At 35.2% G+C, this 24,479-nt stretch overlaps 1 protein-coding gene across 5 annotated transcripts in view; it reads left to right on the top strand.

The window, feature by feature from the left end:
- SMAD2 (SMAD family member 2) overlaps positions 1-24,479 on the top strand; it is a 107,457-nt gene that overhangs the window by 52,954 nt on the left and 30,024 nt on the right. For 4 of the 5 annotated variants that reach the window (XM_082416618.1, XM_082416620.1, XM_082416617.1 and 1 more), the window contains 4 exons: positions 5,775-5,864; positions 6,917-7,110; positions 7,921-8,055; positions 10,438-10,512. In XM_082416618.1, the coding sequence (XP_082272744.1) occupies positions 5,775-5,864; positions 6,917-7,110; positions 7,921-8,055; positions 10,438-10,512 (494 nt within the window). The remainder of the gene's footprint in view (positions 1-5,774; positions 5,865-6,916; positions 7,111-7,920; positions 8,056-10,437; positions 10,513-24,479) is intronic. The other variant, XM_082416621.1, reaches the window with a different exon arrangement.

Raw genomic sequence — 24,479 nt, forward strand, 5'->3', positions numbered from 1 at the left:
TTGAAGAGGATTCTATAAATGTCAGTTAGAAGGTGGTTGATAGTATTGTGCAGCTCTTATGTGATACATAGATTTTTTTTTTTGGGTAGTGTGACTGTCCAAAGAGTTACTGAGATTACTCTGATGGCTGATTTGTTCATTTCTTCCTTTAGATTTGTCAATTTTTGCTTCATGTATTTTGAAACTGTATTTTTAAATGCTTACAGGATTGTTAATGTCTTCTGATGAATTGTCCCTCTTAATGTCTCTTTTTACTTTGGTAATATTCTTAGACTTGAAGTCTTATTATTTCTGGTACTGTGCTTTATTAAACTTATTGCTTGTATGAACTACGTATTTCCACTCTTGTATTTTCAGCCCATCCATATATTATATTTAAAGTACATCTTTTTTTGTAGACATTTTGCATCCTGTATTCATTCTGACAAGTCTCCGGCTTATTGGAGTATGTGGTGTATTTATGTATAACGTTATCATTGATGGGTTGGACTTACTCTTTGTTTTACTCTTTACTCTGTTTTCGGTTATCTGTTTTTTGTTCTTTTCTCCTTTCTTTCCTTTGGGCTTATTTTTTAGTATTTCATTTTAGTTTTCTATATGCTCTTTAGTTACATCTCTTTTGCCCTTTGTGTGTGTGGGGGGGAGTTGCTTTCACAGCGACAATATGCATCTTTAGCTTTGCAATAATGTAGTGGTTTTTAAACACCTCTTGTTGCTTCTGCTGCCATTGTCATAAATTACACTACATGCTTTTAGAGTTACAGTTTTTTTCTGTAGTTGGTCATCTCCTTTTTGTAGAAATTAAGAGACGAACAGAATATTGTCTTTTATATTTACTTACATACCTATACTTTCTAGTTTTTAAAAAAAATTTCCCCCTGATTTAGAGTTTTCATCTGTTGTCATTTCTCTTTATCCTGAAGAATTTTCCTTTAGGCATTTCTTTGTGCAAAGTCCGCTAGAAGTCTCTCAGTTTTTGTTTATCTGAACACATTTTTGTTTTGACTTCTTTTATGAAGGATATTTTTGTTGATTATAGATTTTAGGTTGAGGGGTTTTTTTGTTTGTTTTTTCCTTGCAGCTCTTTAAAGCTGCTGTTCCATTATCTTCTGGCTTCCATTGTTTCTGATGAGAAATTGTTATTCACGTCTTTATGCCTTTACATGTATAAATTGCTCTGGTTTGGCTGCTGTCAAAGTTAAACAAAACTGCACATTGTTGGTTAAAAGTGGTAAAAACAGATTTTATTCAGTAACCATTCCAGTAGGGGTAAGATCTGAGCCCAATTCCAGTTTGCACAGAGGTGACTGGGAGAATGAGGGAGTAGCAAGGGGGTGATGAGTGGGGTCTGGAACAGAGTCAGGGAAGTGAAAAATTACCCAAAAAGTGGGTATGAGGTTTGGTCAGTGTCCGTGTGATTTAGGCCATCTGTGTCTGCTAAATGGCATTTATCAGAAGTTAAACTTCTGCCTTCCCTCAGAGGGCAGACTGGAAGATGGAGACCCCATTTTTTCCTGGTGATTGGTTACATTTCAAAGGAATGGTTTTCAGGTCCTCCACTCCTGAGTTTTAGGAGTCATGTATACATTTCAAAGAGACAGGAAGGATTTACAATTGTAAGCTTTTTAAATAGATGCGCTAGGAAAAGGAGGTCAGGGGCCTATGGACCAGTATTGGCCGGAGCAAATGGTAAATTCTTTTGGCAGCCTTGAGCTTTTCCAGGCAGGAACTCAGAAGGGTCTGGGTCACACCAGGGACGAGGCTTTAGGTTGCTAGAAACCATGTTAGAGTTTGGTCACGTCTCTAACTGCAGGGGTTTGGATGGAGTCCTTTGTACCAAGAGTTTTTATGCTTCTCACCAGCTTAAAGATTTTCTTTTCATCTTTTGTTTTTAGGAGTTTGACAGTGATATGCCCAATATGTTTTTGGTTGTTTGTTTTGTATTTAAACTGCTTGGTATTCACTGAGTTTCTTGGAAGTTTAAGTTTAGTTTTTCACTGAAGTTGAAGATTTTTCAGCCATTATTATTTCAAAATGTTTTTCTTGGTTGTTCTTGCTTCCCCTCTTTCTGGGACTGCACATGTTACTGAGACTGTTTATTTTGTTATTCAGTCTTTTATTTCAGTTCTGATAAGATAATTTCTATTGATCCATCTTCAAATTCACCAACTCTTCTGTCTTCTCCAACCATCAGGTTAATTTTTAATTTCTGATTTTGTAATTTTCAGTTCTAGAGTTTTCATTTAATTTGTTTTTATAGTTTCCATTACTCAGCTGAGATTCCCATCTGTTCATTAAGTCCACGAACATATTCATAATAGTTACTTTAAAATTCTTGTCTGTTAATTCATCTTGGGGGTCTGTTTTTACTGGGGGTAACATTTTCTTATTTCGTCACATGTTTAGTATTTTGTGATTTTTATACTGGATATTTGGGACAAAATATTTTAGAGGCTAAATTCTCTTATCTTTCTCTGAAGAATGTTGATTTTTGTTCTAACAGATAGTTTTGGGTGACCTCAGAGTCCAAACTGCCTCTTAGAAAAGGAACAGCTGAAATCTCAGCTTAGTTCTTTCAGACTTTCAAACCTGGTTTTCAGCAGGCCTCCACAGTCTCTCCCACATGCATAGTTTAAGGGTCTGGGCAGAGTTCATACTCCTATTCAGATTTTTTTTTCCCTTCGTGGCTTCCTTCATTATGGGATTTCCCTCTTCTCTTTCCAGCCTTTCCGGCAGCCCCAAATCCACCCTCTGATTCTGCAGGTCCTTAAAACTGCTGTTTTCTGCTTAAGGTCTAGTTGCCCTGGGTAGCTTACACTGTGGGGTGCCTTTGGATATAGAGCCACACAAATGCAGCTCTCATCCAGTGCAGTTCCCCCCTTACAAAGGCTGACTTCCCTTCAATTTGTATCTGTTTTTGGTCTCTCTCCACTGTTATCAAATAGTTGATTTTATTATATTTTCAAATAGTTAATTTTATTATATTTTGTTCAGAGGCTCTCATTTTTATCCAAAGGAAGATTTGCCTAATTGAGGCTACTCTACTGGCAGAACCTCTATTCTGTTTTGTTTGTGTATTCTTTTGTTAATTGCATACTATTTCTATTACTGAGGATTTATAATGTGTTTCAGGATCTGGTACAGCCAGTTTCTTCTTTGTCAGAGTTTTCCTGGTCATTCTTGTTTATTTTGATACATTATATTTCAGGCAGTTTTATCAGGGTCTTAAACAATTTTTTTTAAAATTTATTTTTATTTATTTATTTTTGGCTGTGTTGGGTGTTCGTTTCTGTGCGAGGGCTTTCTCTAGTTGCGGCAAGCGGGGGCCCCTCTTCATCGCGGTACGCGGGCCTCTCACTATCGTGGCCTCTCTTGTTGGAGAGCACAGGCTCCAGACGCGCAGGCTCAGTAGTCGTGGCTCACGGGCCTAGTTGCTCCGCGGCATGTGGGATCTTCCCAGACCAGGGCTCGAACCCATGTCCCCTGCATTAGCAGGCAGATTCTCAACCACTGCGCCACCAGGGAAGCCCCTTAAACAATTTTTTAAAATTTTTATTGAGTGCATCAAATATATAAATTTGTCAGAACTGATATCGCTATGATGTTATCTTCCTGTCTAGGAAGATGTATGTTTTTCTCTTTGCTCAGTTGATTTTTCTGTTCTTTAGTAATAATTAAAATGTTTCTTGGTATAGTTTTGACACATTTCTAATTACATTTATTCTAGGTGCTTTGTATATTTTGTTATAAATTGATTCTTTAAAAAAAATTTTTTATATAAACAAGGAAAAATTTTACTTGATAGAAGCAAATTTATTATTTTTAAATAAACCTTCCAATTTGTGAGAGAGAGATTATAATGATCAATAGAACTGGGGCTTAAATATACGCTGTGATGGCAATGGGAAAGTGGCCGAGTTAGAGTTGGGATTTAGGTCTTCTGCCTCTAAATTGATTGCATGTTTTTAACAACTACTGCGTATTGTTCTCTGATATATTTCAAGGCTTGAATAAAGCACAACTTAAGCTCTTCATGCCCTATTACATTCTGGTTCTCATGTCAGTTCCAGAGTTACTTGAGTGAAATGTTCATTTTAGTCTCATAAGAGCAGAATAGCCTCATTATCTTCTCTTTTATCAATCTTTTTCCTCAAATTATTTTCAAAGAGAGAAGAGTAAGATGCATACTGTTCCTTCTGAGGTTTAAATACAGATTCATGAGACTCTAGAATTTAGTTGATTTTATTGTGTTTTAAACTACATGGTGCTGTATGTTTCCAGTAGATATTTGATAAATATCCGAATTAAAGAACCATTTATGTCATGGTTGTTTAGTCAGTACACCTTTGGGAAAAAAGGAAAGGTCTGAATTATCCTCCAGTTTGTTTTTTTCTGACTTTTGTAGTCTGAGAAGTGGAAGTTAGAAGCCTAAAAACCAAGAGAATCTGTAAAATGTCTCAGAAAGCTGCTGGAAAGTGTCTGAAAATGTATTTTTAAAAACCATCCAGTATTATACTTACTGTAGCCTCCAAAGTATGGCGTGAAATGTTTCTGCAGCCCAGTGACTGTGCAAAAGGCCCTGTAGCGCTGAAGCCCTGAAGCCCTGAAGCCCTGAAGCCCTGAAGCCCTGAAGCCCTGAAGCCCGGCAGCCCACTTGATGTGTTGTCCAGCCACAGGAAGACAGCAGTTTTCACCAGTGCCCTTTGAAATGCTGATTGAGTTAGCTCATTAGCAAAGTATACATCTGGAATTTAACCAGTTGTTTAATTTGATTTTCAGAAGTTGTTTTGAAGTATTTCTTTCTCTTCCTTTAAATTTTGATGATTTTGTAATATGTAAGAAATGGAATAGAGTTTCAGAAATTATCTTTTGACTCTAATTTTAAAAGTATGACTTATAACTGAGACCCCTTTGGCTGTCATTAGTTCCATTCCAGACTGTTTTTAAGCTCCTGTTCTTTTCTCGTTTTCTTCTCTTCTCCCACAGATGAAGTGGTGGCAGGGAAAATAGGCAGACTTATCTCTGGGCTGCCCTTGTTCTGGAAAGAAATGTGGAAGAAAAATTTTGAGGTCTTTCTGGTGTATGCCTTTCAGGTGTATTAATGAGAAAAACTAGATATAGCAACTTTGTCATATTCATACTATCTTTTATGAATTTTGTCCTTTCATGTATCTTTAGTCCTCATAGCAATTTCTTAAAACTTTTAAGGTAGTATGCTGCGCTAGAATGACTTCAAAATCCATTTCCTTGTCCTTTACAGTAATAAGAGAGCAATAATAATTTTCAGTAAAACTGAATATATATGTATCTCAAACAAATAACCTGGAAATCTTAACTGTGGGTATATGTCTATTTCAATTGGAATTTTACCTATATTAAAAATACTAGTTGACATCCATTTTTAGATAAGTTTTTTTAAAAAACTGGGTTATAAAATGAAGCACTGTTAGTAAGGCTAATGGCATAGGATCCTTTGTTGTGAGTAGAAGAAATTGGAAAAGGCATAGGTATGATTTCATTAAGCCAGAGAGCATTGGTGTTCACATTTTAAAAACATAATCATAACTTATCTGGAGTCACATGTTCCATTTTATTGGCTTCCTTCATATAGAAAATATAGAAACCAGCACTAAATGCCTGTGAAAAAGTGAAGCAATGTATATTTTCTGGGTGAAGGAAGTATTCTGTACATTTTCCATGTTTTACATCATGGTAATTTGAATAACCATGCTTCCATGTTCACATCAATTTTTTGTTTTTCAATTTATGCACAGCACTTGCTCTGAAATTTGGGGACTGAGTACACCAAATACGATAGATCAGTGGGATACAACAGGCCTTTACAGCTTCTCTGAACAAACCAGGTGAATATTCTGCCCTCTATCGAATCCTAGAGATCTTGTGGGAGGGAGGGTGTTTTGGAAGACCTATAGTGGGTTGCTTAGTATAATTTTGCCTTGGATGTTTCCTTAATGTAAAATAAGGCATGGCATTTAAAATAACTGCTTGCCAGTATTAAAAATATATTAAATGTTTCAGCTGATGTTTTATCAATGAAATTCTAGTTTTGAATCTTTTTTAAATTATTGCATCCCCTAAAGAATAGAAACTTTGATAACTATATTCTCATTTTAGTGTGAGGTTAGATTATAGTCTGTTGTTGGCCTAATTTTTAAGTAGATACATAACCAGTTTTTGCTAAATTTCTTGCTATCATCTAAATCTCATCTGTATACTAATAAGTACGTACTTATTTACTGAACCCCTTATATCACAATTAATGCCAGGTGAACTCGTTTTTATGTTTTCTTTTTTTTTTTAATCACCTTATTCTCTTTTTTGAGCATATTGGTATTGGTCCATTTCATCTCATCATATTCATCACCATCAGCATTTATGTGTGAGCTGTATAGAAATATACCTCAGTACTCAAAACAGTCACAACTGGGTAATGAGTTACATTAGTTTTAGTAAGTTACTTTTACATCATTGTTGGTATTTATCATTCTTCACACTAGTTCTTTTTTTTGATAATTCTGTCACCTACAGAAATAATGCCCTTAAAAGCCTCCCTAAATAAGAGTTTGATTCACTAAAGATGGAAGTTGTTGACAGAAGTTTTTCAAGTATAGCTATATGATACTTTTTTTAAAAAATCACTTTTTCCCTAAGCGGTTACCTGTTCATTGACATTTGAGTCATTTATGTAGCATATTTATAAGAAACATACCCTACTGTTGCTGCTTACTTTTATATGAGATCCATTAGATAACACATTTTTCTTCCTTGTACTCACTAAAACTAACTAAACGTCTGTCATTCCTTTCTTTATGCTCTTACTGTACTAATTTATCCCAATTGAGTACATTTATTTTTTTTAAAGTTCCCACCTTTCTTTTCCCTTGCTTCCCAATAGGTCTCTTGATGGTCGTCTTCAGGTATCTCATCGGAAAGGACTGCCGCATGTAATATATTGCCGATTATGGCGCTGGCCTGATCTTCACAGTCATCATGAACTCAAGGCAATTGAAAACTGCGAATATGCTTTTAATCTTAAAAAGGATGAAGTCTGTGTAAACCCTTACCACTACCAGAGAGTTGAGACACCAGGTAGGAAAAGTAGATTTTTTTTCCCCTTGTTTTAATTAAATGCTTGAACTTAAGTTCAACTTAAGTGTATTAGGTACTCTTATACCTAATTGACCCAGGGAAATTTTGGTATAAAACTCTAATAAGTTACCTTAAATTCAGTATATTTTTTGGCAGTAATTAAAAATACTTTAAAGTTTTTTAACACATGTTATGGGAAAATATATCTTAGAGGGAGAGATCTCTTAGTTTCTTGGAATAGCAAGCATTTCACATCAAAGTACGTATCTAGGAAATTCTAATCCCACAGATACACAGTCTGCTTAGAACTGAGTGATATGTCTTATTACTTGTCTGCTGCACTACCTGTTTTCAGTAATTTTGCTCTTTGTTTTTTTGATGTACTTTAATGACATCATTTGCATCTAAGCAGTTCGGTAAAACTCATAGCAGGACTTTCAGTTTACTTAGCTGTATACTTGAAACTTTCTAAAAGAATACAGCTATATTTTCAAAAAATACCCCAAATCTGATTTTACAAATCTTTCTGCAACCTTCCCAATGAGGATTTATGAACTTCTATAGTTCTATAGTAATATAATATTACCAGGATCACTTTGTCCCCAAAAGTACAAGATAAATTGGGACTTGGAGATTTAGATTGTGGACTACATGACAAGTTAAAATCATAATCAGGTTTGTCAATTTCTCAATAGCCAAATAATACCAAGTAGGTGGATCCTAAACTTCAAAAATTAATGAAAACTTTTAATACAGGTGTCATCCTCCCCTTTGCTCTGCCATTGACTTGGATTTCTTTTACTCTTTTAGTTTTGCCTCCGGTGTTAGTGCCACGGCATACTGAGATCTTAACAGAACTACCACCTCTGGATGATTATACCCACTCCATTCCAGAAAACACTAATTTCCCAGCAGGAATTGAGCCACAGAGTAATTATATCCCAGGTATTTTTGCCTCAGAATCTCCTAAAATTTGGGATAGATACAAATTTTGTTCATAAACGTTCAAGTATTAATAAATTATGGTTTGGCTTTTTTAAATTTTTAGTTCTACAGACATAGCAACACGTATGTTGTGCTGAAAATCAGAAGACCTCTATTTTAGTTCTTTTTTCATCTGGGACTCAGTAATGCTGATAAATAAATGAACTGCATGGTTCTCACATTCTGCTCTATTATGTTATATGTCCAGTAATATTCCATGATATGGAAACTACTCTTTTAGTTTTCACTGTTTGTTAGGAGAACAGCTAATAATTTCTTCCTTTTTTGTCTGTTTCCTTTTTTTTTTGGTTTTTTTTTTCCTAGCACAAACTAAAGATATAAGACGGAGCATTTAGCTATACATTGGATTTTTTTAGTGTCTTTTTTCTCCTTGTGTAATATTTATCTATTCCACTCTTATGTTTATTTTATACAACTGAAAATATGTAAGGAACTTGGAGTTTCAACTGCATTTAAAAAATTGCTTTGTCTCATCATGGAAATAATGCTTGTTCATTGGAGATAATTTTGAAAACATAAGGAAAAGGAAGGATTTTTAAAAATAGCTTATTTTAAGGTTAGAAAGTGTTTTCTGATTATTTTAATGCCTTTTTCTTTTATTACTGTTTTATTCCAAAAGAAGATTTAAAGCTGTTTTTTGGGTAGCTGGGAAACAAACATTTTGAGAAGTTAGGAGGACAGGGCAAAGACGTTGTTGTGGAGAATGGGGGCCAGGGTGAGGGGAAGGAGGATGAACAAAGGGCATTTTGTAGGGAGAAGAATTTGACTGGAAGTGGTTACGTGTGGGTAGTGTTTTGAGTGAGGGGGTACTTAAGTCTCTGATGTGGGAATTAGTATAATTCAACAATACTTAGGAAACTGAGGTATAAGCATACACTCTTGTAAGACACCTACCCAATAATTATATGGAGGATGTTAGAATGTTTAGTGGCTTTCACTTGTGGAGATGTTTGGGCTTATTTTCCCTGTTATCTTTACTTGTTTAGATTTGGGCATTTTACAGAGTAGAAAATCACAAGTGGATTACACCTGTCTGCTTTTCTGGACAGTGGGGCTTTACCCGCTCCAACTGACAGCAAAACCTTGGGATTCACTTTTTATTCCATTCTCAAAGAAATTTTAACATTTCCTCCAAAACACTAGTACCTTTGTTGTCTATTATTTTATAGATAACTAATAATGGAGAAAAATGAAAAAGGATAACATATTTATCAGTTCAGTATTTCTTCCTCTTTAGACCTTTGAGAGATGAGTGGTTAAACGGGCAAAGTTTAGCTCTTTTTTTTTTATTTGCTTTAACTTTTGCAATAGCACGTAATGGTATGTATTATTCTTATTTTTGTATTCTTTGTTGTTTGAGTGTATGAAGGAATTTATTTTATTCTTATATTAAAAATTTGGGGGCACTGACACTTAAAATGAAAAGTTTGATACTTAAGTTAAAATTTATAGTTAGCTTATTGAAGAGAGATTGTAAAAAGTTTATGAAGGAAGCCTTTATTTAACCCACATCATTTAAACTTATTTTTTCCTCCTTGAAATTATAATTGGTAATATTGTATAAATGTTTTTATTTTACATGAAGCTTATTCAGATATTCAGATGCTTCCTGAATATAAACATTTTGTTCATAAACCATATTGGAAATGACACATTGGAATCTTAAGTATTTTCAGGAAGTAGTTTGCCTCAGTTTTGTGTAGTAGTCTGTATTTGAATTTAATTTTCTGCCTCAAGCATTCAGGATTTGCTGGTTAGCAATCATGGAGCAATACACTTTTTAGGTAGAATTCAAGTTAGACCATTCCTGAACTATATTACCATATTTTGCCCTATAGAACCTAATGTAAGATGTAAGCCTGTATTATTTTGTAATCCAAAATCTTGTGTGCCTGTGTTGTGTGTCCTTTAATCATCTCTAAGTACCCATCCATGATGGCCATTAGGTTAAAAAATAATAATAATTATGGGTACTACTTTCTTTGAAACATACCAATCAGAACTGAGGCATCTTTGAAGTTATATTTTTGGCTCTTGCCCCAGAAAATACACATATGACAATGAGCCAAATATGTAAATAATAGCTAAGAAAATATGCACAGAGAGCTCAATTATATTACAAGTAAGTTTTAAGGTTTCACCTATAAGGTTTGGATCAGAACCTGAATCATAAGCCCTCAGTATCCAATATTGCTTTTTATAGAGATGTTATATAACATTGATATGTTATTTGGAGTGACTTGTTGGTTGTCTTTGGTAGCTGGGAGAAAAGGCGATGAGATTAAATTGAACCTGTACGTGATTTGTTCTAAACTTTTTTAGAAACGCCACCTCCTGGATATATCAGTGAAGATGGAGAAACAAGTGATCAACAGTTGAACCAAAGTATGGATACAGGTAAAAATATTTTTCAGAATTCCTCAGTAATTAGATACACGTTTTTGCCTTGTTGGAAACTCACTAGAGTTATTCATAACCCTTACCTTTAGAGAAGTTGGGACATATCAAAAAAAAGAATCATCGTGATTTAATCATATTTGAATCTTCAGAGAGAGGAGTCAGTGAAAGATTAACGTATGCTACTCTGCAGAATAATTGTTAGAATTTTCTCTTATTAGAGTAAACAAATAAAAATTGGAGAACACTCACTTTTCTTTTTAAAATATTGATATTCTGTGCTTCTGTTTAAAGTTTTAGGTACTCTATGAATAAATGTCTTTGTGATGAAAGATTCTAATTAATTAGCCCAATAACAGGCTTTCAGAGGAACTTGGAAGTAAGAGATGGGGATCAGCTTTTCAGTGCTCTTTTAACTTACTAGTGAGTTCTGAATTATAGTAGATTGTTTATACAAAATACCTTGTATATTGTACCTGACCTAATGCAATTAATTTCTAATATTTAGCTACCAACTTCAAACACAATGAGGAAAAAATTGACGTGTAATAGATATTACACACATCAAAGCTTTAAAACAGTTGTTATGTAATAAAATGTATATAACCCATCAGAACTAATAGGTTACCAGTGAAATAGCTGTGATGTCATTGTAATTATATGTTTTGATCTATTCCACCCTGGTTATATCTTAAGGATTGGACACCTTAATATCACAACCTCCCAAATTATAGCATCCGCTTTTCTACACAGTTTATACTAAAGCATTCTGCAGTTATGATAATTTAAGTTATTTTTTGCATGGCGGGGGGCTGGGGTGGTTGGCTTTTACAATAATTCTGTTGTTTAAATTCTTCCATTATTTAGACTCCCAAGTGAAGAAGTTTCTGCTATAGCTAATCATACTTATAGCTTTTCGAAATAGTAGATAACCAAGAAAAGTAGATGATGATCATTAGAAATAACATATCGTATGTTTTTAAAAAACATTTTTTTTTTGGCCGTGCAGCTTGTGGGGTCTTAGTTCCCTGCCCTCAGCAGTGAAAGCGCAGAGTCCTAACCACTGGACCTCCAGGGAATTCCCCATATTATACATCTTAATGCAAATATCTTACTGCAGATGACGTTTGGATTTCCGAATATATCTTCCTAAGACATGCATGTGTGTCAAAGAACTGTATTCCTAAATCAGTCATGTTCCTTTTTACCCCATGATGGACAGTTGCTACTGTGACACTTAGAAATGAATGCCAATAAAAATACGCCCTAATGACATCATTAATCATCAGGGAAATGCAAATCAAAACCATAATGACATATCACTTCACACCCTCTAGAACGGCTATAATCAAAAAAGGAGGAAGTCTCAATGAAGATCAGAGAAGTTGGAGTCTTCATATGTTGCTAATGGGAATGTGAAATGGTTCAGTTACCTTGGAAAGATTTGCTATTCCTCAAAGTTAAATATAGTATAACAATATGACCCAGCAATTTCACCCAAGAAAATTGAACCCATGTCCACATTAAACTTGTAAACAAATGTTCATGTAAGCATTATTCATAGTAGCCCAAAATTGGAAACAGCCCAAACTATCTATCAAATGATTAATGGATAAATTAAATGAGTTATATCCATACGTTGGAATGTTATTCAACCATATAAAGGAATGAAGTACTGATGCATGCTACAACATTGATGAACCTTGAAAGCATTATATTAGGTGAAAGAAGCCAGGCGCAAAAGGCCATAAGGATTCCAATTAGTGCACAAATGCCTATTCTATAATATAGCTGAAACATGGGAAGAACAATAAGATGAATATAATCATTGGTTATGATAATGGTCAAAATCTAAAAGTGGATAATAAGCTGAATCAACTAAAATGAATTCAATGTTTTGGGGCTAGCTTTGAACGTAACCTAATATTTCTAATTCTGTTTCAGTGGGGGAAATGTTACTGTCTTTTTCAAAATGACACATTTAAAATTATTTACTGTAATGACAGTGACAGTGTGAATATTTGATTCATGAGATGCTAAAAGTTGGTTTAAATACCAGTCTTCTACCTGCTATCTATTGTTCTCTCAGTGCCATGGGGAGAATTTTCTGACTGATGCAGGGTCCCAATTTAGAACAAAATTAACCTGTTTTTAAACTCTGGTCCATACCTTCCCTGAGGGAAGGACATAATTAAATTGATCTTTCAAGCTCTGCTTGAAATAGAAGGAGTTAATATTTTTTAAAAGGGTAACCAGAGGGGCTACCCTGGTGGTGCAGTGGTTGAGAATCCACCTGCCAATGCAGGGCACACGGGTTCGAGCCCTGGTCTGGGAGGATCCCACATGCCGCGGAGCAACTAGGCCCGTGAGCCACAACTACTGAGCCTGCGCGTCTGGAGCTTGTGCTCTGCAACAAGAGAGGCCGCAACAGTGAGAGGCCCGTGCACCGCGATGAAGAGTGGCCCCCGCTCGCTGCAACTAGAGAAAGCCTTCGCACAGAAACGAAGACCCAACACAGCCAAAAAATAAAATAAATTAAAAAAAAAAAAAAAAGGGTAACCAGAGGAGAATTCTCTGGCGGTCCAGTAATTAGGACTCTGCTTCTACTGCAGGAGGTACGGGTTCAATCCCTGGTCGGGGAACTAAAATCCAGCTGCGTGACCCTCCCCCCCCCCAAATAAATAAATAAGAATAAATATAAACAAACAAACAAACAACCATAGGACAAATAATGCAGAATACAAAACTGTATGAACAAGTACCTGTTATTTTTTGCTTTGCTTTTTCTTTTTTTTAAAATTTCTCTGGCCAAGCCTTCATTCTTTAAAGTTTGTGGACATTAAGGAGTAGGCTGAACATCACAGGAAATATAAGTTTTATTTAGTTCTAATTTTTTTTTCTTGCAAGCCAGTCATTTTGTATTCCCGTAGACAAGGTTCATATACCCCACTTAGGAGACAGCTTCTCTAACCAAATGCATGGCGGCAGGATAGTATGGTTGGACTCTGAACTAGACTACCTGAGTTTGAATTGTCCCTCTACTATATACTAGCTAGATGACCTAGGCACACAGTTTCCTTATCTGTAAATTAGGAATAATTATAGTACCAAACCCATAGGGTTGTTAATAGTTAATTTTTGTAAAGAAGTTAAATGTTCCTAACTTACAGTAAATACTATGTGAGTATATTTAAAGAAAATATAAAAGGATGAATTAACCATTAAGAAAAAGGAAGAAAGTTGATTGCGTGAAAATTAGAAGTAAATTGAGGGACTGAGATCCAGAAGCAGAAGCAGTTTCATCTTCATGATTAGGATCTTCTAAATAAAATAGGAAAATAAGGTTATTTGTCAAGAACGGAGGGTCAGGTTTGAGAACTTTAAGGTAGTGGTCTTATTGGCTATGCCATCTGTGCCGTGTTTTACAGTTTTTAGCATAGATATATAGCATTTCTGTCATTAGATGCATTCTTCACTGTTTTAACCTTTTCGTGCTATTGTAAATGTTTCTTTTTCAATTTTATTTTTAATTGTTTTTTCCTAGGATATAGAATAAAATTTGATTTTTGTATATTGGTCTTTTTTCCTGAACTTTGCTAAAATCACTTTTTGTATCTAGTATTCTGTAGATTCCTAAGATTTTCTATATATGCTACCTTGTCATCTCTTAAATAAAGACAGTTTTACTTCTTGCTTTCTAATCTTTAAGCTTTCTTCTTTTTCTGTTCTGGATAAGACCTACAGTAAACTGTTGAATAGAAATACTAAGAATGGATATTTTTGCATTGTTTTTGATCATTGGGGGAGTACATTTAATAATTCCCCCAATAAGTAAAATGTTAATTATAGATTTTGAATAGATTATCTTTATCAGATTGAGGATTTTCCATTCTGTTCCTAGTGTTCTGAGTGTTTGTAATGAGTGGCTGTGGAATTTTGCCCATAATTTTTCTGCATCTATTGAGAGGATAATACAGTTTTACTCTTTTTGAGTGAATTCCACTAAATGATTTTTCTAATAACCAATTTTGACCTTATTTGGTTGTGATAAATTATACTTTTAAAATATTTACAAATTTAATTTGCTAATGTTCTTAAAAGGATTTTCACATCTATGTTTATGAGAGATTTTGGTCTTTAGTTTTCTTGTAATGTTTTTCTGTAGTTTCAATATCATAATTATGCTGGAATCAAAATATATTGGATGAGGTTTTCTAATATTTTCTGAAAGACTTTGCATAGGATTGGAATTAATTCTTCCTTAAACACTTGATAGCTTCTACCAGAGAAGCCATCTTTTATAGTGAAGGGTTTTTTAAATTGAGAGTTATTTAGATTTTCAATTTTTTGTGTTGGTGTGCTAACTCGTGTCTTACAAGATATTTTGTTCATTTCATATGAATGGTAGATTTTATTGCTATAAAGTTATTTCTAATATTCTGTTATCCTCTTGTCTGCAAGATCAAGTAAATCTTGATGACCCAGTTTTTACTTAAAATGTTGATAGTTTGACTTTTCTCTTTTATTCTTGATAAGTCTTGCAGGGGCTTTATCAGTTAATATTTTTAAAGAACCAGTTTTTGGCTTCTTAAACTTTTCTCTTGTGTTTGCCTTTTTACTGCTTGATTTATTTCTATTCTGCATTGTTTTCTTCTACTTATGTCCCATTTAATGTGGTCGTTTTAGACCCTTGTAGTTTAAATTTAGGTCATTGATTCTTTTGTATTTTTTTCCATTGATTCTTTTTTTTTTTGTCTGAGCGTCTATACATTATTTATTTATTTTATTTCATTTATTTTTTTTACACAGCAGTGTCTTATGAGTTATCCATTTTATACATATTAGTGTATATATGTCAATCCCAATCTCCCAATTCATCACCCCCTCCTGCCCCCCCCCCCACTTTCACCCCTTGGTGTCCATACGTTCTCTACATCTGTGTATCAATTTCTGCCCTGCAAACCGGTTCATCTGTACCATTTTTCTAGGTTCCACATATATGCATTAATATACGATATTTGTTTTTCTCTTTCTGACTGACTTCACTGTATATGACAGTCTCTAGATCCATCCACGTCTCTACAAATGACTCAATTTCATTCCATTTTATGGCTGAGTAATATTCCGTTGTATATATGTATCACATCTTCTTTATCCATTCGTCTGTTGATGGACATTTAGGTTGCTTCCATGCCCTGGCTATTGTAAGTAATGCAGTGAACATTGGGGTGCATGTGTCTTTTTGAATTATGGTTTTCTCTGGGTATATGCCCAGTAGTGGGATTGCTGGGTCATATGGTAAATCTATTTTTAGTTTTGTAAGGAACCTCCATACTGTTCTCCATAGTGGCTGTATCAATTACATTCCTACCAACAGTGCAAGAGGGTTCCCTTTTCTCCACACCCTCGCCAGCATTTCTTGTTTGGAGATTTTCTGGTGATGCCCATTCTAACTGGTGTGAGGTGAAACTTCATTGTAGTTTTGATTTGCATTTCTCTAATAATTAGTGATGTTGAGCAGCTTTTCATGTGCTTCTTGGCCATCTGTATGTCTTCTTCGGAGAATTGTCTATTTAGGTCTTCTGCCCATTTTTGGATGGGTTGTTTGTTTCTTTAATATTGAGCTGCATGAGCTGTTTACATATTTTGGAGATTAATCTTTGTTTGTTGATTCATTTGCAAATATTTTCTCCCATTCTGAGGGATTTCTTTTCGACTTGTTTGTAGTTTCCTTTGCTGTGCAAAAGCTTTTAAGTTTTGTTAGGTCCCATTTGTTTATTTTTGTTTTTATTTCCATTACTCTAGGAGATGGATCAAAAAATATCTTGCTGTGATTTATGTCAAAGAGTGTTCTTCCTATGTTTTCCTCTAAGAGTTTTATAGTGTCCGTTCTTACATTTAGGTCTCTAATCCATTTTGAGTTTATTTTTGTGTATGTTGTTAGGGAGTGTTCGAATTTCATTCTTTTACATGTAGCTGTCCAGTTTTCCCAGGACCAATTATTGAAGACACTGTCTTTTCTCCGTTGTGTGTCCTTGCCTCCTTTGTCATAAATTAGTTGACCATAGGTGCGTGGGTTTATCTCTGGGCTTTCTATCCTCTTCCATTGATCTATATTTCTGTTTTTGTGCCAGTACCATATTGTCTTGATTACTGTAGTTTTGTAGTATAGTCTGAAGTCAGGGAGTCTGATTCCCCCAGCTCCGTTTTTTTCCCTTAAGACTGCTTTGGCTATTCGGGGTTCTTTGTGTCTCCATACAAATTTTAAGATTTTTTGCTCTAGTTCTGGAAAAATTCCATTGGTAATTTGATAGGGATTGCATTGAATCTGCAGATTACTTTGGGTAGTATAGTCATTTTCACAATATTGATTCTTCCAGTCCAAGAACATGGTATATCTCTCCATCTGTTTGTATCATCTTTCATTTCTTTAATCAGTGTCTTACAGTTTTCTGCATACAGGTCTTTTGTCTCCCTAGGTATTTTATTCTTTTTGTTGCAGTGGTAAATGGGAGTCTTTCCTTAATTTCTCTTTCAGATTTTTCATCAATAGTATATAGGAATGCAAGAGGTTTCTGTGCATTAATTCTGTATCCTGCAACTTTACCAAATTCATTGATTAGCTCTAGTAGTTTTCTGGTGGCATCTTTAGGATTCTCTATGTGTAGTATCATGTCCTCTGCAAACAGTGTCAGTATTACTTATTTTCCAATTTGTATTCCTTTTATTTCTTTTTCTTCTCTGATTGCCGTGGCTAGGACTTCCAAAACTATGTTGAATAGTAGTGGTGAGAGTGGACATCCTTGTCTCGTTCCTGATCTTAGAGGAAATGCTTCCAGTTTTTCACCATTGAGAATGATGTTTGCTGAGGGTTTGTCGTATATGGCCTTTATTATGTTGAGGAAAGTTCCCTCTGTGCCCACTTTTTGGAGAGTTTTTATGATAAATGGGTGTTGAATTTTGTCAAAAGCTTTTTCTGCATCTATTGAGATGATCATATGGTTTTTCTTCTTCAGTTTGTTAATATGGTGTATCACATTGATTGATTTGCGTATATTGAAGAATCCTTGCATCCCTGGGATAAATCCCACTTGATCGTGGTGTATGATCCTTTTAATGTGTTGTTGGATTCTGTTTGCCAGTATTTTGTTGAGGATTTTTGCATCTGTATTCATCAGTGATATTGGTGTGTAATTTTCTTTTTTTGTAGTATCTTTGTCTGGTTTTGGTATCAGGGTGCTGGTGGCCTCGTAGAATGAGTTTGGGAGTGTTCCTTCCTCTGCAATTTTTTGGAAGAGTTTGAGAAGGATGGGTGTTAGCTCTTCTCTAAATGTTTGATAGAATTCACCTGTGAAGCCATCTGGTCCTGGACTTTTGTTTGTTGAAAGATTTTAAATCACAGTTTCAATTTCATTACTTGTGATTGGTCTGTTCATATTTTCTGTTTCTTCCTGGTTCAGTCTTGAAAGGTTATACCTTTCTAAGAATTTGTCCATTTCTTCCAGATTGTCCATTTTATTGGCATAGAGTTGCTTGTAGTAGTCTCTTAGGATGTTTTGTATTTCTGCGGTGTCTATTGTAACTTCTCCTTTTTCATTTCTAATTTTATTGATTTGAGTCGTCTCCCTCTTTTTCTTGATGAGTCTGGCTAATGGCTTATCAATTTTGTTTATCTTCTCAAAGAACCAGCTTTTAGTTTTATTGATCTTTGCTATTGTTTCCTTTGTTTCTATTTCATTTATTTCCGCTCTGATCTTTATGATTTCTTTCCTTCTGCTAACTTTGGGTTTTGTTTGTTCTTCCTCCTCTAGTTCCTTTAGGTGTAAGGTTAGATTGTTTACTTGAGATTTTGCTTGTTTCTTTAGGTAGGCTTGTATAGCTATAAACTTCCCTCTTAGAACTGCTTTTGCTGCATCCCATAGGTTTTGGATCGTTGTGTGTTCATTGTCATTTGTCTCTAGGTATTTTTTGATTTTCTCTTTGATTTCTTCAGTGATCTCTTGGTTATTTAGTAACGTATTGTTTAGCCTCCATGTGTTTGTGTTTTTTACGTTTTTTTTCCCTGTAATTGATTTCTAATCTCATAGCGTTGTGGTCAGAAAAGATGCTTGATATGATTTCAATTTTCTTAAATTTACTGAGGCTTGATTTGTGACCCAAGATGTGATCTATCCTGGAGAATATTCCATGCACACTTGAGAAGAACGTGTAATCTGCTGTTTTTGGATGGAATGTCCTATAAATATCAATGAAATCTATCTGGTCTATTGTATCATTTAAAGCTTCTGTTTCCTTATTTATTTTCATTTTGGATGATCTGTCCATTGGTGTAAGTGAGGTGTTAACGTCCCCCACTATTATTGTGTTACTGTCGATTTCCTCTTTTATAGCTGTTAGCAGTTGCCTTATGTATTGCGGTGCTCCTATGTTGGGTGCATATATATTTATGATTGTTATATCTTCTTGTTGGATTGATCCCTTGATCATTATGTCGTGTCCGTTTTTGTCTCTTGTAACATTCTTTATTTTGAAGTCTATTTTATCTGTTATGAGTATAGCTACTCCAGCTTTCTTTTGATTTCCATTTTCATGGAATATCTTTTTCCATCCCCTCACTTTCAGTCTGTATGTGTTCATAGGTCTGAAGTGGGTCTTTTGTAGACAGCATATATATGGGTCTTGTCTTTGTATTCATTCAGCAAGCCTGTGTCTTTTGGTTGGAGCATTTAATCCATTCACGTTTAAGGTAATTATCGATATGTATGTTCCTATGACTATTTTCTTAATTGTTTTGGGTTTGTTTTTGTAGGTTCTTTTCTTCTCTTGTGTTTCCCACTTAGAGAAGTTTCTTTAGCATTTGTTGTAGAGCTGGTTTGGTGGTGCTGAATTCTCTTAGCTTTTGCTTGTCTGTAAAGCTTTTGATTTCTCCATCAAATCTGAATGAGATCCTTGCCGGGTAGAGTAATCTTGGTTGTAGATTCTTCCCTTTCATCACTTTAAATATGTTATGCCACTCCCTTCTGGCTTGTAGCGTTTCTGCTGAGAAATCAGCTGTTAACCTTATGGGAGTTCCCTTGTATGTTATTTGTCGTTTTTCCCTTGCTGCTTTCAATAATTTTTGTTTGTCTTTAATTTTTGCCAATTTGATTACTATGTGTCTCAGCGTGTTTCTCCTTGGGTTTATCCTGTATGGGACTCGCTGCGCTTCCTGGACTTGGGTGGCTATTTCCTTTCGCATGTTAGGGAAGTTTTCGATTATAATCTCTCCAAATACTTTCTCTGGTCCTTTCTCTCTCTCTTCTCCTTCTGGAACCCCTGTAATGCGTATGTTGTTGTGTTTAATGTTGTCCCAGAGATCTCTTAGGCTGTCTTCATTTCTTTTCATTCTTTTTTCTTTATTCTGTTCTGCAGCAGTGCATTCCACCTTTCTGTCTTCCTGGTCACTTATCCGTTCTTCTGCCTCAGTTATTCTGCTATTGATTTCTTGTAGTGTGTTTGTCATTTCAGTTATTGTATTGTTCACCTCTGTTTGTTTGTTCTTTAATTCTTCTAGGTCTTTGTTAATTATTTCTTGCATCTTCTCAGTCTTTGCCTCCATTCTTTTTCCGAGGTCCTGGATCATCTTCACTATCATTATTCTGAATTCTTTTTCTTGAAGCTGGCCTATCTCCACTTCATTTAGTTGTTTTTCTGGGGTATTATCTTGTTCCTTCATCTGGTATATAGCCCTCTGCCTTTTCATCTTGTCTACCTTTCTGTGAATGTGGTTTTTGTTCCACAGGCTGCAGGATTGTAGTTTTTCTTGCTTCTGCTGTCTGCCCTCTGGTGGATGAGGCTATCTAAGAGGCTTGTGCAAGTTTCCTGATGGGAGTGACTGGTCATTAATTCTTTTCTAATGTAAGCATTTAAAACTAAATTTCCCTCTAAGCCTTACTTTAGCTTCATACCAAAAGTTTTAATAAGTTATTTTTCATTATTATTATTATTATTCAACATCTTTATTGGAGTTTAATTGCTTCATAATGGTGTGTTAGTTTCTGCTGTATAACAAAGTGAATCAGCTATACATATACATATATCCGCATATGTCCTCTCTCTTGCGTCTCCCTCTCACCCTCCCTATCCCACCCCTCTAGGTGGGCAAAGAGCAACGAGCTGATCTCCCTGTGCTATGTGGCTGGTTCCCAATAGCTATCTATTTTACACTTGGTAGTGTATATATGTCCATGCCACTCTCTCACTTCCTCCCACCCTACCCTTTCATGTCCTCAAGTCCATTCTCTATGTCTGCGTCTTTATTCCTGTCTACCTTCTTCTCTACGTTCTTCAGAACCTTTTTTTTTTTTTTTAAGATTCAATATGTATGTGATAGCATACGGTATTTGTTTTTCTCTTTCTGACTTACTTCACTCTGTATGAGTCCATCCACCGTGGTACAAATAACTCAATTTTGTTTCTTCTTATGGCTGAGTAATATTCCATTGTATATGTGCACCACATCTTCTTAGTCCATTCATCTTAGGTTGACACTAAGATGGACGCTTAGGTTGCTTCCATGTCTTGCCTATTGTAAATAAAGCTGCAGTGAACATTGTGGTACATGACTCTTTTTGAGTTATGGTTTTCTCAGGGTATATGCCCAGTAGGGGGATTGCTCTGTCGTATGGTAGTCCTATTTTTAGTTTTTTGAGGAACCTCCGTACTGTTCTCCATAGTTGCTGTATCAGTTTACATTCCCACCAACAGTGCAAGAGGGTTCCCTTTTCTCCACACCCTCTCCAGCATTTATTGTTTGTAGATTTTTTTGATGATGGCCATTCTGACCAGTGTGAGGTGATAACTCATTGTAGTTTTGATTTGCATTTCTCTAATAATTTGTGATGTTGAGAATCCTTTCATGTGTTTGTTGGCAATCTGTATATCTTCTTTGGAGAAATTTCTATTTAGGTCTTCTGCCCATTTTTGGATTGGGTTGTTTGTGTTTTTGATATTGAGCTGCATGTGCTGCCTATATATTTTGGAGATTAATCCTTTGTCAGTTGCTTTGTTTGCAAATATTTTCTCCCAATCTGAGTGTTGTCTTTTCATCTTGTTTATGGTTTCCTTTGCTGTGCAAAAGCTTTTGAATTTCATTAGGTCCCATTTGTTTATTGTTGTTTTTATTTCCATTTCTCTAGGAGGTGGGTCAAAAAGGACCTTGCTTTGATTTATGTCATAGAGTGTCCTGCCTATGTTTTCCTCTAAGAGTTTTATAGTGTCTGGCCTAACATCTAGGTCTTTAATCCATTTTGAGTTTATTTTTGTGTATGGTGTTAGGGAACGTTCTAATTTCATTCTTTTCCATGGAGCTGTCCAGTTTTCTCAGCACCACTTATTGAAGAGGATGTCTTTTCTCCATTGTATATTCTTAACCTCCTTTATCAAAGATAAGGTGACCATATGTGCATGGGTTTATCGTATATTCTTACCTCCTTTATCAACGATAAGGTGACCATATGTGCATGGGTTTATCTCTGGGCTTTCTATCCTGTTCCATTGATCTATATTTCTGTTTTTGTGCCAGTACCATACTTTCTTGATTATTGTACCTTTTTAGTATAGTCTGAAGTTAGGGATCCTGATTCCTCCAGCTCCATTTTTCTTTCTCAAGATTGCTTTGGCTAATCTGGGTCTTTGGTGTTTCCATACAAATTGTGAAATTTTTTAATTGTATTTCTGTGAAAAATGCTATTGGTAGTTTGATAGGGATTGCATTGAATCTCTAGATTGCTTTGGGTAGTATAGTCATTTTCACAATGTTGATTCTTCCAATCCAAGAACATGGTATATCTCTCCATCTGTTTGTATCATCTTTCATTTCCTTCATCAGCGTCTTATAGTTTTCTGCATACAGGTCTTCTGTCTCCTTAGGTAGGTTTATTCCTAGGTATTTTATTCTTTTTGTTGCAATGATAAATGGGAGTGTTTCCTTAATTTCTCTTTCAGGTTTCTCATCATTAGTGTATAGGAATGCAAGAGACTTCTGTGCATTAATTTTGTATCCTGCTACTTTACCAAATTCATTGATTAGCCTAGTTGTTTTCTAGTGGCATCTTTAGGATTCTCTATGTATAGTATCATGTCATCTGCAAACAGTGACAGCTTTAATTCTTCTTTTCCGATTTGGATTCCTTTTATTTCTCTTTCTTCTTTGGTTGCTGTGGCTAAAAATTCCAAAACTATGTTGAATAATAGTGGCCAGAGTGGACATCCTTTTCTTGTTCCCAGTCTTAGAGGAAATGGTTTCAGTTTTTCACCGTTCAGAACAATGTTGGCTGTGGGTTTGTCATATATGCCCTTTATTATGTTGAGGTAAGTTCCCTCTGTGCCTACTTTCTGGAGGGTTTTTATGATAAATGGATGTTGAATTTTGTCGAAAGCTTTTTCTGCATCTATTGAGATGATCATATTGTTTTTCTCCTTCAATTTGTTACTGTGGTTTATCACACTGATTGATTTGCGTATATTGAAGGATGCTTGCACTCCTGGGATAAACCCCACTTGATCATGGTGTATGATCCTTTTAATGTGCTGTTGGATTCTGTTTGCTAGTATTTTGTTGAGGATTTTTGCATCTATGTTCATCAGTGATGTTGGCCTGTAGTTTTCTTTTTTTGTCGCATGTTTGTCTGGTTTTGATATCAGGGTGATGGTGGCCTCGTAGAATGAATTTGGGAGTGTTCCTTCCTCTGCTGTGTTTTTGAAGAGTTTGAGAAGGATGGGTGTTAGCTCTTCTCTAAATGTTTAATAGAATTTGCCTGTGAAGCTGTCTGGTCCTGGGGTTTTGTTCGTTTGAAAATTTTTAATCACAGTCTCAGTTTCAGTGGTTGTGATTAGTCTGTTGATATTTTCTATTTCTTCCTGGTTCAGTCTTGGAAGTTTGTGCTTTTCTAAGAGTTTGTCCAGTTCTTCCAGGTTCTCCATTTTATTGGCATATAGTTGCTTGTAGTAATCTCTCATGATCCTTTGTATTTCTGCAGTGTCAGTTGTTACTTCTCCTTTTTCGTTTCTAATTGTATTGATTTGAGTCTTCTCCCTTTTTTTCTTGATGAGTCTGGCTAATGGTTTATCAATTTTGTTTATCTTCTCAAAGAACCAGCTTTTAGTTTTATTGATCTTTGCTATCATTTCCTTCATTTCTTTTTCATTTATTTCTGATCTGATCTGTATGATTTCTTTCCTTCGGCTAACTTTGGGGTTTTTTTGTTCTTTTTTCTCTGCTTTAGGTGTAAGGATAGGTTGTTTATTTGAGATTTTTCTTGTTTCTTGAGTTAGGATTTTATTACTATAAACTTCCCTCTTAGAACTGCTTTTGCTGCATCCCATAGGTTTTGGGTCATTGTGTTTTCATTGTCATTTGTTTCTCGGTATTTTTTGATTTCCTCTTTGATTTCTTCAGTGATCTCTTGGTTATTTAGTAGTGTATTGTTTAGCCTCCATGTGTTTGTATTTATTACACATTTTTTTCCTGTAATTGATATCTAGTCTCATAGCTGAATTCATTTAGCTTTTGCTTATCTGTAAGGCTTTTAATTTCTCCATCGAATCTGCATGAGATCCTTGCTGGGTAGAGTAATCTTGGTTGTAGGTTTTTCTTTCATCACTTTAAATATGTCCTGCCACTCCCTTCTGGCTTGCAGAGTTTCTGCTGAAAGATCAACTGGCAACCTTATGGGGATTCCCTTGTATGTTAATTGTTTCTTTTCCCTTGCTGCTTTTAATATTTTTTCTTTGTATTTAATTTTTGATAGTTTGATTAATATGTGTCTTGGCGTGTTTCTCCTTGGATTTATCCTGTATGGGACTCTCTGTGCTTCCTGAACTTGATTGACTATTTTCTTTCCCATATTAGGGAAGTTTTCAACTATAATCTCTTCAAATATTTTCTCAGTCCCTTTTTTTAGCTCTTCTTCTGGGATCCTCGTAAG

This window comes from Balaenoptera physalus (genome assembly GCF_965194825.1).
Source record: "Balaenoptera physalus genome assembly, chromosome: 12".
Taxonomy (NCBI): domain Eukaryota; kingdom Metazoa; phylum Chordata; class Mammalia; order Artiodactyla; family Balaenopteridae; genus Balaenoptera; species Balaenoptera physalus.